Genomic DNA, 17,379 nt, shown 5'->3' on the forward strand with positions numbered 1-17,379 from the left:
TTATTAACTTTTAGCACTTAATTATATTTTGTATTTAACAAGTGTACATTGTTAAGCACATTAAATGTAAAGTGAAGGCATGGAAAGGACAGTATTTTAATTTACGGTAATTCTGCATATCTAAAATGACAAGCACTTATTTGAGTCTGTGGCAACTGTGTCTGTTTTTTGTAAAAGAAGAATCTACATCTTTTCAGAGTTTTAACCAACAGAAATGGTATGTATTTTACTCTGTACTTAAGAATGGGTGCACTTTCTTAATTGCACCCTTTTGTGAATTACAGCTGTGCAAGAGCTGACAACAATGAAATGCTCTAATTAAGCAAATTATTAGTTATTTTAAATGTATAAACATTTCAGACCTCAGTGGTATCACAACTGAACTACATCTAAATTAGGAGGGACGGTTTGCAGGGTTAGGGGTCAGCTAACAGAATAGGAAAGGATTGTGATTTTAAGAACTATAAGACCTCATTTCCAACTGGGTTACACTCTTCATTATATCCTGGGGAATGTAACTGCAATGCCTCCTTGAAGAGAACCTTCCACCGACTGCCCATGGTGTTACTATCAATCTTGATTCTTGATTCTACCAATCACGATGTAGAAAAAATCCCCAAAGTAATTTGAAGATGATAAAAACCTGATCTTTGTCATTCATTTAATCAAGACAAAGGAAATCTCAGTATATTTCATAATATCTAACTAATGACATGCTGTTATTCAAAACAACAAAAAAGCATCTAACAAAAAATTGTACCCAAATATTTACCTACACCAACTCAGATTAAGACCATGAAGTCAAATCCAAAACTGAAAGCCAGAAATGAGTGTGGTGTGATGCAAATGCTTGAGAGCTTGCTCCTTTTTGACAACCAGTGTACTATAAAATGGTATCCTTTGACCAATTAAAAGCTAAGCTTAAATTTTCATTGAACAGAAAATGCCATTCTATTGACTTACTATGCAGTAGATTTTAAGATGTACACTTGACAAAAATTAAGTAGTATTACAATCACATCCAGCAAATTATAATGAGATCAGTCTTGACACCATATAGAACATGCATATCTATCAGCTATATCAGATAGAGGTGGATTCTTGACTTCTTACACATATATTATTCAGGTCCCAAAAATATGTTAGTTTTATGTTAGCATTATGTTTATGTTATGTTAGATGACGACCACTGGGTGGGACAGTAAAATTCTGCCCTACTCACATTCATTAAATAAACGTTCACCTTTAATGTTAAACTTGTGAGTTTCAGGACTGCCCTTATTCAGATGTGCTAGTAACCAATAACCAAGTGAATTTAAACACTGACTCACTGTGGAAGTATATGATACAGTGTCATTCCTACCCATGTCTGTTTATCACAAATAGATCACCTGTTAAGAGACATTTACTCACACATTTAGGATGAAATTCTGAATTTGCCAGTTGAGGAGGGATGTTCTTATTGCTTAAATTTCTGTCTAAAACTGGCAAGCAGATCACTTTCAAGTTCCAATTAACAGTTGTGATTAGGGGCCGATGTGGAACACAATCCAGCTGATATATGGGTACATCATGACCAGCAATAAGAAATGATAACTGCGATTCATCAAAAACTCATAAAAAATATATATTTTCTTTTTCAGTCTCATCCAACTCGATTATTTTATACAAATCTTGCATTAAACACCCAACACACATTTTTATCTGTTGTGACACTTTAATAGATTAGGTACTGTAAAAATATATATTGTACACCAAGATATACTGCCTGACTGTAACCCACCACCAGGCTATTAGACTTGTTTGCTGTAGAAAAAGGACACAGTAACAAAAGACATGGGCAATGGGAAATGCCATAGGAACAATCAGTACTGAGTATTTAAGTTATGACTCTTAAAGGAAGTTCATTAAAGCTTATCTACAGATTGCAAATCTATTGTTTTAAAACTACTGCAAACAACTGAAGGCAATTACAAAAGGCTGAAACTTGAAAGTACGAAACTATTAAAGACGGTCAGATTCCCTCGAGTATGACTATTACAACCAGTACAATCATTTTGTCTCAAAAGGTACATAATAATTTTACCGTAAACCAAAGCTTTTCATTAATAAAATGGAATGCATGACAGGATCAACTGTGCTAAATTATATCATATGTGTTATCATATTTGGAGTCCAGATTTAATATCTGCATGTCCCTATTTACTGTAAAACATTCTATAGTGGAAGACAGGCATACACTTGTATGCAAACTAAAGGGAAAAATCATAATAAAGACTCCATTCATTTGTAAGTCACCTCTTCCTTACTACTAATTCATTAGAATTTAATACAAGCTACAGTACATTTGTACAATGGCATTCCTTTCACTGGATTGTGCAGATCTCAGGCAGGATACCTTTAAGACTATATGATCACTCGAGTTTGTCCACATTGCAAAACAACACAAAAATATTATTATATCAGTGAAATATTCCGGAGTTATTAAAAATAAAATTAAGAACACTGTGATATATATTTTGATCAAAGAGGTTTTTTTTTCTGAAGCAAAAAGTAATGCTATAATTGGCAGCACACAGGAGTGAGAACTTGGCCCCATGCTAGAGGTGGACTCCTCTTAAGTGAAGCCATTATTCCCTTTAAACATGTTCATTGGCATGCCTTCCCAGAAGCCATACCACCCCCATCCGAGACTTTTTTCGACAGGAAAGCATGGACGTGTGGCCATATCTTATTGGTTTCTGTTCCTGAAAAGGTCTCCAATATACCCTTGTTTCTGTGGAGACAAGACAAGTAAAATGAATAATACTTTGAAGTGTAAGATTTCTCCAGCTGACAATGGCCAGATACTTAGCTTATGACTAAGATACAGCAATCCAAGCCTTGATCGTTAAGACTAATGGGGACCAAGGATCAAACTCAATGGAGACAACTGAGATTAGCTAGTCAAGTCTTTGGGAAGTGGGAAGTAAAAGGAGCACCTGGAGAAAGCCCACCTGAACATACTCCACACAGATGACACCCCAGTCTTGAATTAAACACAACTGAGAGGCAGCAGTGCTAACCACCATGCTACCCTGAATTCAATAAAATCAGTATATAGACGTATGAAGTTTCTGCCATATCAAGCAAGACAGGAAAGTAAAAAATAAAAATAAAATCCTCATTCAGCATTTTAGGGTTAGGGTTTACAGTTAAGTCATAGTTTAGAGTAAAGATCCAGGAAGAAAGTTAGGATAATGTTTAATTTAAAATTAGGGTTTAGGATCTGTAGTTAGTATTCAAAGTACTGTAGCTGGATCAGGGTTAGGATTTTTATAAATCTCATGATTTCTTTGTTTTAAAGTGCTTTTTAAAGTTAGTTGTGCTATTCAAGAAATTATAACATGACACACTGTGAAGCAGTGACATTTGACAGACAGGACAATAGGAAACCACACCCATATACTCTGAATGGCTAAAAAGAACATATGAAATCTTACAAATGAGATGAGGCTGTTTGGCCCATCTAGCCTCTTTGGTATTACTGTAAGTAATAAATAGTAAATGCTATATATGTGAAACTGTTACCAAGTATGTGCTGCCTGATTCGGATCCTGATTCAGGTTTAAGGTTACGATTAGGTTTGCATTTACTGTAGCAAAATTGAAGGCAACAAGGGCTTTTCTAGGGTTAGAACTATGAACAGAGTAAGTCACAGAGGTAATAGAAAAAGTCTAGATTAATTTCAGGCTCAAGATTGTGACTCTGATAAGTTTTTCTATTAAGCCAAGTTTAAGGTCACGGTTAAAGGTCTTACAGATATTGCCACAATAGTTTATAAACAGTATCACTACTACTGCAAGCTGCAGGAAGTACAGTGGTGTGTTAGATGGCAGTGCTGTCTCACAGCGCTTGAGTTCTGGAGTCAGTTTTTGGACTGGGGAGCCTTCACATGGATACTTGCCAGGTGCTCTGGTTTCCTCCTACATTGCAAAGACATGCTGACTACGTTCACTAGTGTCTTGACATTTTTCTCGTGTACCTGTATCTGTGTATGTCCTGCAGTGGACTGGCATGCTGTCCAGAGCCTTGTGTCCAATTCTTATCTTACCAAATGAAGCTCTAAACATCCCAAGCTTTTGAAATCCTTTCTCTCAAATAAATTTAATATAACATTTCTCTCTTAGCAATTAGTGATGTTATGGAAATTTAGGTCTTCAGTGCTGCTGCCTCAATTTGTACTGTAGACAACAAATGATCTCGATAAACCAAGAGTTCTTTGGATAAGAGTCGTATCTGGTTTTCTCAGAAAAAAAAATGGAGAGGAGGGACTGTTTAGAGCATTAAAATAATTTGACTTCAATTTTGGCATCTGGAGAACTTCGACGTATATTACTATCTGTCTCTGAAACAGGTTATTCCTACTAGCAATGGATCAAAAGTGCAGTACATGACGTTCAAGGACAAGTTTAGCTCCAAAGGAACTGTAAGCGAAAATGCTTCTTAAGTTTTTCAATAAAGGTAAAATAACTTTAATTTTCTTATAATCAATCATTTTTTTTCATTATCTCCATAGGTCAAGCCTACCTTTTCAGGCCTCTAGTACAAAAAAAACCTGATAGAGATGTTCAGTTAGTGATTCTTTGATATTTAGTTTCAAGTGAGTCCACCATTTTCCTAATTTATTCTTTTACTTTATCCAGCAAAATTTAGAAACTGGTTCTGAACAGCTCGACCATACTTACTGTTGCATCTTAGACAGTTAAGGTCACTTTTTACCTGCCAACATAATAGACAACCTGAAGTTTCTGTTTTGTTTTACTTAAATTACTGTTCATAATCTATTATTAAAAGATATATGTTTGTTCAGGTTTTGTAGATGTTGTGATTATCCAAAAATAGTACATGTAAGTAGACCTTAGAGTGTGCATTTCAATATTCTTAATAACACAAATAATTCCTATAATAAAACAAAATTGAAGATTTGTTTTTTCTTGGTGCACTGCCATCAATTACAAAGTCACAACATATGTCTGAATGGTTAGACATATGTCTAATTTTTCACTGGCCTTTATGTTAATCTTTGCAAAGAGATAAAAAACTCAGACTTTATCAGATGATGCTTTTGCAAGATCTCCATTTTTCTAAAAATAATATTTGGGGGAAATACACAGGTGTCTGGTTCCTGTAACTAGAAACCATATATTAGAGAATAGTAATAAAGTTCTTGAAGTGTCCTGGTTTTCATTATATCCTAAAATGAGGACATACAGTAAATCAAGCTGTACTAGAAATAGCAGTGGAAAAGGCTTGGTATACAAAAATACAATTAAAAAAACCTCATACTCTGCACTGTGGTACTAACGACTAATTAATGTTATTGATACTTTTATATTTTTTCTGAATCCTAATATATACATGGTAGTTTCAGTTTGAGGTCAGAGTTTACATTTCCTTTGTATTAAATAATATTACTCATTACTCACTATTTCGTTGTTAAATTAGACAAGAAAAGTTTACATTAGTCTATCAAGACAGGTTCAGCATGCGGTATGAAGTTAAAGATGTTTAGCACTTTTGCTTTGTTAACAAATTACACAAGAAATTCGCATTTCAGGAATGGTGGTACCTGTAGTAGTCGAGGACTGGCTGAGTTTGCGTTTCATATGCCTTTAGTCTCTTGGTGACTGTTTCAGGTGTGTCGTCATTCCTCTGTGTCAGAGGCTCACCCGTGACATCATCCAGACCCTGTGCATACAGAGATACAACACAATCATAGAGCGTCTTCTCACAAGGAATACTGAATGAGGGCATTTTCATATCACGCCTGTCAACCTGGGTCTTTCTTCAAAGGTATAAAAAGGAAATTCCCTTGCTTGCTTTTTAAATCTATATCAAATAACACAGCCTTAAAGGAAGAAAGTAAGCAATGTCACACATGCCCCTTCCACACACACATTAACTAGTTCTACTTCATGGTTGTCAAATATTTTCACCAGTACACACACTTACACTGTGATCTTATTGCTGGTGAGATTTTTTAAAGCTGCCATGTTATTCTTTTGCAATAATAAATAGCTTTTGTGCAATTAAGTTTAAAAATGGAAGATTATATTGCTTCATTGCAGCATTTATTTTTGAGTACCATTCGTTAACTTAGAAGTACAACCGCACATTTTTACGGGTCAGAGGTCTCATACTCAGTTCCTGAAGTTTCTGCTAGTTTCTGTTCCAACCCAACTCTCAGTTACATAGTTGGTGTATTAGAACCAATAGCATTAGTTGCTTTTTTAACACCTCTCATCATACTACAAAAAGACTTAAAACCTGTTACACCTGACAATTTTGTCAACAGTTGAGATAAAGTGTTTGATTATAACAGAAGGCCAAATTTAATAATATAAATAAAATAATTCCAAAAAATAAAATAACCAATAAAAACTGTATAGGTAGCAAAAAGATATCTAGATAGCTCTTCATTCGTGTGAAGCTGTTGGTTCCTCTTCACTTTCCTTTAGTTTTTGATAAATGCAATTCAGTTTCAAACAAAACCTTTCGATCTGTCTAGTAGGTCCAAGCTACTAGAGCCAAAAGGTAGAGATGGTCTCAAAATCTGTCTATACTTAATGCATTGTAACACACCAAGGCAAATAACCTCAATAAAGCCCATTAATGCAATGGTGTGGAAGCCGATACATTTCATGAGGTCCAAATAACTACTAACTACTTATGTTCTTACTCCTTCAGTATTTACAGAAATAAATAATTCCTTACACAGTCTTCCTGTCTATAGACATATGCTCACTGCAGAGAGTCACATTTAAATCTACTCTACATGTACAGCATCTGGTAAAATAAACATACTGTATGAGTATGAAATACAGTATATAGTTGTCACATGTGGTTCATTTAATCTGTACCTTCAGAAGAGCATGCCAAGAGATCTCTGTGCAATCAACTGACCTTCAGCTCTAAGTAAAACAGCTGTCATGGCTATCGAACAGCAGGCATAGAAAATCCACAACACAATTCTGATAACTCTGTTTCAAAAGCCAGATTGGTCAGGTTCATATGTGAATCCAAACATAAAAGTGAAAGAAGCAAAACACACTATAGCATGACTCCCTCTGTATTACAAAATAACTACTAGTATTTACTCCCAGCAATACTACACCTGGCATCAACAGTGTGGGTACAGCCAAGCAGTGCATCATGTTGCATCAGAGAGACCTCCAAAGACATTGATTCTCCTTTTATTTACTGAAGCAGAACACAGGCACACTGCTATGTGAATATTTACCTGCTGCAAGCACTCCCAGACTATTTACCTATGCACAGTCTCTTGTTCACAGCCAAAGAGCTGTTTGCCCTGCTTTAATTGGTGGATAGAGAGCAAAGGTCTGTCCTAAAGGAAACATTTCACCAGGCCTATATTTTATTTGTTTGCTCACAGATTCACTAGATTTGAAGACAGTATCTCGTGTTTTAATCTTGTCTGAACTCACAGCCATTTAATCTGTTTTCTCTGGGCTTATGAAACTGAGTGTTTAAAAAGCTACAGTATAATGGCATACAAAGTCACTTGGATGGCATTACACCACTCCACATTTTCTACCATTTTCCAGTGGTTAGACCACAGAATACCAGCTCAGACATAATCTAAAGATATTTCATACAGTGCTATAATGACAGCTGGTCATCGGTAGCTCAGCAAGAACCATTCATCAGGTTCACAGGCTCAAACAGGACCTCTGTTTATTGTACAGTCAGAGAATCAAGCTTCAGAAAACATGCATGAATGAGATCTTGGTATTCATACAGTATAGATTCTATACTGTATATGCTCTTTTTTTAACAAAACACAGGAAGCAATTAAAGGGAGCAGGGGGAACTATATTCAAGTCACTGTAAAAGCTTTTAGTAAGACCTTATTTAAAGTATTGCATTGTAAATGGTTTCTTTACCACACTGCCAAAGGAAAGAGCTCAAAGAACAATATGAATGATTAAAGGAACTACTGTAAATCTCTTTTGTCGAGAACAAAAGAGAATTTAAGGTCAATTTATGTGATTAAAGTCCTTGCTTCTGTATAAAGATTTCTATAGCCAAAAGATCAAAAAGCGGGTTAACATACTGGAGGGGAGACTCAATTCATACACTAGAAATGTCCAGCAAACACCTGGGTGACACAATGTAGGATCAACTTACAAGGTGTCTAAGATGAGTCTATAGACAAATATCAATACATAAAATCCTAAGGGGGTACATACAGGGTCAGCCCAGAAGACTACTTCAGATTAAACAGCAAGACAATGACATGCAATCACATATTGGAAACTAAATGGGAATTAATTAAGGCTGGTGGATTGGAATCACGTCTATACACAAAGAGTGTGGGTGTCAGGAAGACATTTTCCAGCCAGGTATAAGGCTCAAATTCTCTGTTCTTCAAGAGGCAGGTGGACAAGGTTTAGACTAATTTAGCTACAAAAGTACAAAATGAGCAAGATGGGATGAAAGGCCTTTCCCTGCTTGAAACCATTCTTATGTCCTTATGTACTAACCTTCTTGTGGTAGAGTGAAATAAATCAGGCCTGTACAGATGGGCAGGGCATGAATTGAATATTAAAAAGAGATGTATTCATCTTCTGTGAACAAGTAGAATTTCTTTTCCTCTGGCTTCGTCCATTATATACAGTATATAAAACATCCCTTGCCTCCTATAATGTAAACCGCTAATAACTAAAAAAACCTTAAGCTATTTAAATGAAAATATAACAGAAATTCTAAAATAAAATATTGAATGTAATAGATACCAAATGTTTATACAAAACTCCGTGAGAGAACTGATGCATTCAGTGTACATCTTAGGGTTATCCAAAACATTTCACTAATTGGTCCGACACTGAAAGCACAGCTGGGTGACAACTTTACTAAACCTTCCATCAGTCAACTCACAGGAATTTTTGGAGGATTGAAGTTGGTGTTGTAGACTCTTCCACTGGCCGGATGGATCCACCGTGAGGTTAGGCGTTCCTTAATGGTCTCAAAAGGCACATCAAGGTTGATAACAGTATCTATGTGGTAGGCGCTGTCCAAAGACTCTGCCTGCGTCACAGTGCGAGGGAACCCTGATCAGGAGGGGAAAAGGGTCCTCTGTTTATTAACATCATTCCACATAAATAGCACTTGCAGTCTTCTCTAGGAGCTCAAGAGCCAAAATGGTGGTACACATAGCATTTACTATGTAAATAAGGATGTATAAGTCAAGCCCAATGTTTATTATACTTTAGCTTATCTTTTCCTTTTTAAAAGGAAAACTGAGGCTGTTGCTGAAAGATGTGTATCACAGTTAGTCATGAATGATAAATTAATCGAAATGATGCCAAATATGTGCTGTTAAAAAAATCAATCAACTAAATTTTTCTAAAAATAAACATGCTTTAACTGCTAAGTTTCTATTAATGCTTAGGATATGAAACGGTGCAGCTTTTAACTTCTGTGTCATCTTCTGACAGCCTGCGGGTGCAGGCCACTAATAGCAGATGCTATCTATATGATAAAAAACCCTCACAAACTCCTCTGTTCAAAAGGCTTTCATACACCTGAGTCTAAAACAAACTTGGGTCTTTCTGAATGACATGTTCAAGAAGAGAAAGAGTTGTGACTTCATTAAATTAAAGACTAAGGGGCAAATAATATGAAGAGTTTTGGTTTGGTAACCGAACTTGAAGCCACATGGCAGTGAAACTGAAAACAGAAACCATGAGCAGGTAAAAATCATTTTACATGAAAAAGGTTAGCAAATTCTTGAAGATGACAAAGTGGTAGCAACTTAAATCCCCTTTTTGTGAAATTCAAAATGCTGATAAAGCATAAATATATACTCATCTGACATTTTTAACCTTGGTTAGTTTGTTCACTACCTTCATGAAACAGTAGCAAAGTGTTAAGTTTGCAAATAGCCAAGAAGACTTTATCACAATGAGATAAGAGGAGTACATGATTATGTAATACTAGGCAAATACAAAAAAGGCAAAACATTTTTTTTGTCTTGTATGTAGATTTAGCAAAAACTAAGACTAAGCTGATCTCTTTTATGATGATTTTTATTATAATCTACCAACAAGAGTATAAAACCTAAATAAATTAATGGCCTCTTATATATATGTTTTTGTTTCTCAAACGAGAGAAATAGATCGGATACTCACATTTCCCAATTAGCACCTTCATCACCATAGCAATTTTCAAAACCTGTCAGGATGCCATTACCTCATTATATGTAAAAACATCAACTGGCATTTACCAACAAACAAGAAAAAAATATGTTTGCAAGAGCTTATGTACAAGTATTCACAACTCCAGCAGCAGTGAACAGGCACAAACTAGCAAAAGCAGAAGTGGCATTCTGAAGAAGGAGAAGAAAACAGGTTGGTGGGTAATCTTCAAAGCTGTGCTACCGGGATTCAGGGTGCAGTTCAATACCAGTAATAACACTAAATTAAATTACTGTACCACCCCATGCACTGGTTTGGAAATATAAGCCAATCCCCACTGCAGGTCTAGCCTCTCATATGAGAAATACTATAGTCTCACATTTCATAGACAAAATGCAATTAGCAACCATATTACCCTGCAACTCACAACTGACAAACCATTGAAGCTAAGCAGATGTGAGCCTAGTCAGTATCTTGATGGGACACCTCCTGGGAAAAACTAAGGTTGCTACTGGAAGAGGTGTTAATGGGGCCAGTAGGGGTTGCTCACCCTGCAGTCTGTGTGGGTCATAATGTGCCAGTATAGTGATGGGGACACTATGCTCTAAAAAGGCTCTGTCCTTCAGATGAAATGTAAAATCGAGGTCCTGAGTCTCTGTGGTCCTTAAAAGTCCCAGGGTGTTCCTCAAAAAGAGAAGGGGTGTTACCTAGGCATCCTGGCCAAGTTTCCTATTGGCCCTTACCAGTCATGACCTCCTAATAATCCCCATCTATGAATTGGCTTCATCACTCTGTTCTCCTCCCCACTGATAGCTGGTGTGTGGTAAGTCTAATGGTGCACTATGGCTGCCGTCGCATCATCCAGGTGGGTACTGCTCATTAATGGTGGAAGGAAGTCCCCATTAACCATAAAGCACTTTGAATGAAGTATCCACAAAAGTGCTAAATAAGTAAGGAATTATTTTCCTACCACCTACAGTAAGAACACCTCAACATTTTCCCTTTTTAAAAATAATGTTTTGATTTGATTCCAATTCCTTTCCCATCAAATTAACATGATGACACATGTCAAATTCTAGGTGTATGCTGCACATTGGTGGTGGTGGAGGGCAGTCCCCATTACCTGTAAAGCGCTTTGAGTGGAGTGTCCAGAAAAGCACAATATAAGTGTAAGCAATTATTTATTATTATTATTATTATTATTATTATTATTATTATTATTATTATTATTATTATTAACTACTACTTTATTTATCATTTTAAGGAGAAACTTGTCATTTACCTGCAAATGTAACTTATAAATCTTTCAAGGACATTAAATGCCTTCAAATTTGCTGAGGTGAAGAAAGACATTCACTTCAGATATCTTGTATTGGTTAGTATGGTATTTCCCATTATGAAGAAAAGGGAACATCCATACAATTTTCCATAATCCTCCTACCATCAAGCAGCCAGTTGTGTTGCTCCATGGTCTTCAGCTCTTGCAGTATTAACCTTGAAATGACATCATCAGGAACCAGCTGGCCCTGATCAATGCAGGACTTCATCAGGAGCCCTATTTCTACAATGACAGAAATAAAAGATGTCACCAGAAACTTCCGTGCCTTCCTTCAATCTATTTCTCCCTACAACACAGCCCCTTTCCCATCAAATAAAAATACCCCAGACACACATTTTAATTACACTGCTTTAGAAAGTTGCAATGGAAAACCTGTATCTGTTTCTCACAAATTCCATTGGCATATATGTAGAAAGTGAATGCATTCTAGAATCTAGGACTTTCTGAAAGTCTTCTCTGAGACTGATGATTAAAATGATTGTAATCTGCAAATTGTGAATATGGTCATCCAGACCAAATTGCAAGGATAGCTGAGGACAGATCACAGTGCTTTCATTGGTAAATACACTTCCAGTGTGTTTTCTGCTTTGCAGTGGTCAGGACATGATAAATAAAACATAAAATAAAGACAGTTACAGAAGGAAAACCAGAGACCTTGGAAATGCACGTTCTACACAGACTTCAAGGAGGCCACTATAAAAGCAGACAGTGAGAATACTTCCAATTCCTTTTAAATTCTTACTTTTGTCTAAATCACACCACTGCATGTTTAGCAAAATACAGCATAAATATCTTAATTGCTTAAAATAGAATTTATTAAAGATATTGAAAAATACTGTTGGTTAGAACTTAATAAATTAATAGATATTTTTGTATAAATAGATTCAGTCCCTGCATATGGAGTTTGATTTTACTACATAGGTGAAGTCAAGGTCTTTCTGAGAATTATGTCAAACACAAACATACTGTACAATAACCTTCAAATTGAAAGCACCTGTGTGTATTGGGTAATTTCCCATCTGTTATTATCAGTTTAATTTGAATTTTAAAATGAAATCCATTGAAGTGTTTTCAGTTTTACATTTGAACTTCACAAAGCTCTTTCCCAACACCTGTTCTCCTACATTCTCGTTCCAGTTTAATTTACTCTTCCATATCCCACTGAAATGAAACTATTAGGTTTTAAAGAGCTTATAAAAAAGAGATGTCCTTTGTGAGGATCTCTTGACCACCTGTTTCTGAAGAACTATTATTTTTGGAAGGACATTTTCTCAGATTTGGTCCTGAAGTTTCTCCAGTTGGTGTTTGCATGTTTCCTCCATGCTGGTGCAAGTTGTTACCCTGTCCTCTTAAGTTTTCTGCCTCTTCCTGGCTGGGGTGCTGGCTGGGGTAACTGGTATCTTTACATTGTCCCTGTGTGATGAACTCACTCTAGCTGTGGTTGTAGTCCAGCCTTGCTTCCAACATGAAGCAAGGAATGTCGCATAAATTGTTCAGCAAATGCTCAGATGTATAAAGAAGTACTGTAGGCTCCTTGCCAAATTATCATTGTAACAGACATACATTATTCAAAACCTAAATATAAGATGGTGCTCTTGGAGAAAAAGTTAGTGAAATTATTTTCTCTCTCCAATCTCCATATTTAGCACATATAGTATATGTATAGCCATAGTACCCTGGCATTATTATTTCTATTTATTTCTGAATACAGTGTTTCATCTGTTATTTGTTATCGTTTCTCACAGTTCTCCTGCCTTAACACAGAATACTGATGACTGAGCCATTCCACAAGCCTGAATTTCCAATAATTACTCTAATTTCCTTATCGGACTCTTTAGTTTTAAATATGCAAACCAAGGCCTTAAGAAATAAAATGCTTTGGCCCTACCAGACAGAGAGTTCTCAAAAGTAAATGATGTTCCCTACTCGTCCTGCCATCCATTAAAAAAAAATACGACTTAAACTTTAATTAACCAATTAACCAAATACCTGTGTGTTCAAAATCTGTTAAAACTGCTGCAAGTGGATTCTGTAGGTGTTTGGTATTAATTAAATAGATATTTTAAATAGGTTTACAATCCATCGTTGCTTTTATAGGCCCATATGTGTCACCGAATTGATTTAGTGTACACTTTCCACATAACCTGCGCTTCTAACCGTCGTACAAAGTGCGACTTAAAAAATCAATACGAAGACTGAAAACTTCAAAGTTTTAGCAAAATTCATATGCATCTAAAGTTGACCATATAAAAGATCTGCACTTTTCTCCAAGCTAAATTTACCACGCGTTTCTGAAAAAAGCTACAACCACGCTCCATTAGCAGTCCACTCACAGCGCGCTATTGTGCGACATTCCTTCGCTCCTGACAGCGCAGCAACGGCACGTCCCTTTAAACTCCTCTATCGATACAACAGTAATTAGTATGTGGAGGGACCAGCGCAGGATGAAGAAATTCAATTGCAACTAAGAGAGTGCGAGCTGAAACTGCAGCAGCACAGAAAGCCAATTACCACTTCGTCGGTCCTTATTTCATTTATTTAAAAAACGAGTGTTTTCTATATTTATATTGTTTTATTCTTGTTGTTTATAATATAAAATTTAAATAACTTTGGTGACAGATCAACAATGGTCTACACAGCCTAAAATCCTGTTTCTCACTTAGGCCTCGTCAGTGCACTCAGGGGGTTGACACTAGTGTCACGATAGCACCCTTGTTCTGGGTCCAGAGAATCGGCAGTTGCGCATTGTTAGGGCACATTGAAGTTTAGTTTGATACAGCGTTCGTGCATAAAAGTGCACTACAGGTATTCCAATGCCAGATATTTAACAAAACTTTGAACTGTAAAAAACACGTTCGTTCTACACGGGTGTTTAGTCTTACCTACGTTACTAAACTTATATCTAGAAACAAGATAAAGTTTTCCGTTGCATACAGTACTTTGGCTTGGCTAACACTACCTGTTGTTAGTTCTTTTTGTACAATCGACCTCACAGTATCGAATTTAAAAGGCTTTCCAGAAGGACGTTTTGGTCAAACCAAACTATATTAATTCTCTACAAGTCCAAGGCCTTAAGTGAAACGGGACTGTTCTGTAAAAAGGCCAGCATTAAGGTCTTTATAATCACAGGTAATGACAGACACATGTTAAGGCAAAGACTGCATTTGTGGAATGATCTCAGCTTGAAGCAATCAGTAGCTCAATAGCTCGTGGAGCCGGGCTCACGGTTAATAAGAAATAAAGGAAAAATGAAGTATACAGTAAACGCAGATCATGGGTGTATTTACGTTTGAAACAATAGGAAAGAATCAAAACTACCCTAACGCATAAGTCATTTAGAGGTTAATGATTATGGCAATTTTATGGTAACTTACGGCAGAGATCTCAAGATCACAAAATATAAGTTGAGGGGTTCATAGAAAACATTTGTGAGATAATGAAAAAATAATCATAAAAAACTAATTTAAATGGTTGATTTCAAGCCAAGAACATTCTGTGAACAGCAGGTGTATAACCTTACCCACAGTGAAAGAGTTTAAGTATGATACATTAGGATATACTGTAGGGCTTAAAATCTATTTCTAAGGCTATGCTAAGGTAAAAGACTAGCATAGAAGGCAGAAATGTTATTTTAGCATAAAACACCACCCCATCCAGATCACGACCAAGTAAAATATCTATGAAAGATGGAGGATAACTGGTGCAATATAGACCATTACCAACGCAGTTCACACCCAAGGAACTTCAGAATTTGCAGAACGTTAAACCTAAATTCCTGGAAAAACAGAGGGGGTAACAGGTGGGGGCAGAACCTACTGTCGCTACTGTACGTCTTAAGAAAAAAAACGAAAATGTCAAATGTGTACTGAGTAGCTCGATAGGTTTTTGACATTATCTTAAAATATAATTTGATAAGTAGAAAACCTAATCTACTTTCGAAACAGGGATCAAAGTTCATAAGAAGACAATTGGCAGAAGAGGTTTTTGACATTATCTTAAAATATATAATTTGATAAGTAGAAAACCTAATCTGCTTTCGAAACAGGGATCAAAGTTCATAAGACAACTGGCAGAAGCCTGCGATCACAAGAATGTATATGCTATGACAGTGAATACTTTATGGGCCAGCCTCCAAATAGTGGAGACAGCGTGGCTGAATTCAGCAAAGAACCAAGACATACAGTACAATACCACTCACTGTAGTGCCACTGTGTAGTTCACATCTATGTCTGAATTACTTTCACGGTTAAGCACGAAATTAGCCAAAAGAAATAATATATCTAAACGCAAAAATAAAATATCTAAACGACAGATCAAAATGGTGAACTAGGTCTCTATATCTGATATGAACCCATATGAAATGCATGTGAATAGTATGTCTTTACGTGATGATAGCCTTTCTTTGAAAATATACATGTAAAGGAACACTTTTGAAGTTGTCTTAGGTCTTTAAATGTTATTTTGACCTCTACATTGTATTATATTTTCTTACATTTGCGTTCCTGCATAGAGCCGATGACTTTAGTCTTCAACTCCTAAATAACTACCCAACAGCTTTAGAACCTAGACATGTCTTCAGTGATCATACGATAAAAAGGAACTGCACTGTACACACGAACTGTAGAGAAAAAAAACGTTTGGATTACAGTACGAGGTAAAAAAAATGTAGGTGGATAGAAGACGTTTTTACATATTCGGCTTTGAATGCTATATCATTGGTGCAGACTGCAAAGTTTAAAAAGTGAAACCAAAGGCACAGAACGTACAATGCACTAAACTAACAAAAGCAGTAGCAAGTCTATTGTAAGTTAACTGTATCCCTGCACCAAAGTCTGCCGCGTGTGATCAGAAAATAAGTAGCATATATCTGTTACAACTCGTCAAATGCTTTTGGTGTGTATCTTTCACCTTTGTAACTGCTTACCGGTTTTGGCTTTAATATTGGCTCTCAAAACGTCTCCGCTGGAAAGATGTTTTAATCCAAAACTTTTACTTATACGGTCCGATATTGTGCCTTTTCCGGAGCCTGGGGGTCCCATGATGACAGCACGAAACAAAACGCGTAGAACCATTTTTTCGGGGTGTTAAATTTTAAGAATTATGAGTGAATAAAATATTTTCATTAAAAAACAGAATCCGACTTGTAAAGCAGATCACATACATAAATAGAATCTTTACCCACCCACAAAAAAAAAAACTTAAAAAATAAGTGCGCTTAATGATTACGTCTTCTGCCTGCAGCTTGTGCTTTGCCTGGTCTCAGAATGAAGGCGGCTTTTTTTCTAAACCTTGACGCTGTCGTAGTCGTTGGAGGAGGAGAAATATTTGCATTCCAGGAAGTTGCAGGCAAGCAGAATACAACACCGACATCGGTTAATTTGTATCCGTCAGATATCTCTGTCCTTTTGTGGAGTGTGTGCATGGGATTTGCGTTACAAAACCTTAGCCAAATGCGGGATTAAATTAAAGTTTAACGCATGACTGGCAGTTCGTCCCATCCGTTTTGTAGCAAACTTAGATGACACGTTTGAAGGTTGTGCCGGCATTTTCTAGTGCATATTATCAGTACATCTTATAACTACACTACTATACTATGTATTCTGCAGATACTGGATTTGAAAAAAAAAATGGTGGAAACAAATTAATATCTTTCAGGAATATGCCTGATATTCTTACGAGCGCCTGAAACAAACCAAATGCAAATTTCCAAATGCAGAAATATGTTTTTCAACGTTAAACTATTCTGATAATATACATAATCTCCTTTCTTAAATAATTATATATTTAATTTTGATTGTCCAGTTAAATCAGATGTCGATATTTGTTTAAAATCCTCACTGC

The 17,379-nt window shown here is 36.2% G+C and overlaps 1 protein-coding gene across 1 annotated transcript; it reads right to left on the bottom strand.

The window, feature by feature from the left end:
• Nucleotides 1–1,712: 1,712 nt before the first annotated feature.
• ak3 (adenylate kinase 3) lies at nucleotides 1,713–16,827 on the bottom strand. Its single transcript, XM_006627171.3, has 5 exons — nucleotides 16,463–16,827; nucleotides 11,641–11,760; nucleotides 8,941–9,113; nucleotides 5,612–5,730; nucleotides 1,713–2,776 (listed from the first exon to the last, which is right to left on the bottom strand). The coding sequence occupies exons 1-5, from the start codon at nucleotides 16,608–16,610 to the stop codon at nucleotides 2,650–2,652; spliced, it is 687 nt and encodes a 228-aa protein (XP_006627234.1). The 5' UTR covers nucleotides 16,611–16,827; the 3' UTR covers nucleotides 1,713–2,649.
• Nucleotides 16,828–17,379: the final 552 nt, after the last annotated feature.

This window comes from Lepisosteus oculatus, chromosome 3 (genome assembly GCF_040954835.1).
Source record: "Lepisosteus oculatus isolate fLepOcu1 chromosome 3, fLepOcu1.hap2, whole genome shotgun sequence".
In the NCBI taxonomy this organism is placed as follows: Eukaryota; Metazoa; Chordata; class Actinopteri; order Semionotiformes; family Lepisosteidae; genus Lepisosteus; species Lepisosteus oculatus.

Excerpts from the sequence above, each read along its gene's own strand:
- ak3 (XM_006627171.3), bottom strand. The coding sequence starts at position 16,610 with ATGGTTCTACGCGTTTTGTTTCGTGCTGTCATCATGGGACCCCCAGGC. Across the intron at positions 11,761-16,462 it reads CAATATTAAAGCCAAAACCG|AAATAGGGCTCCTGATGAAG; the intron begins GTAAGCAGTTAC and ends CTGTCATTGTAG. Across the intron at positions 5,731-8,940 it reads TCAATCCTCCAAAAATTCCT|GGTCTGGATGATGTCACGGG; the intron begins GTGAGTTGACTG and ends CTGTATGCACAG.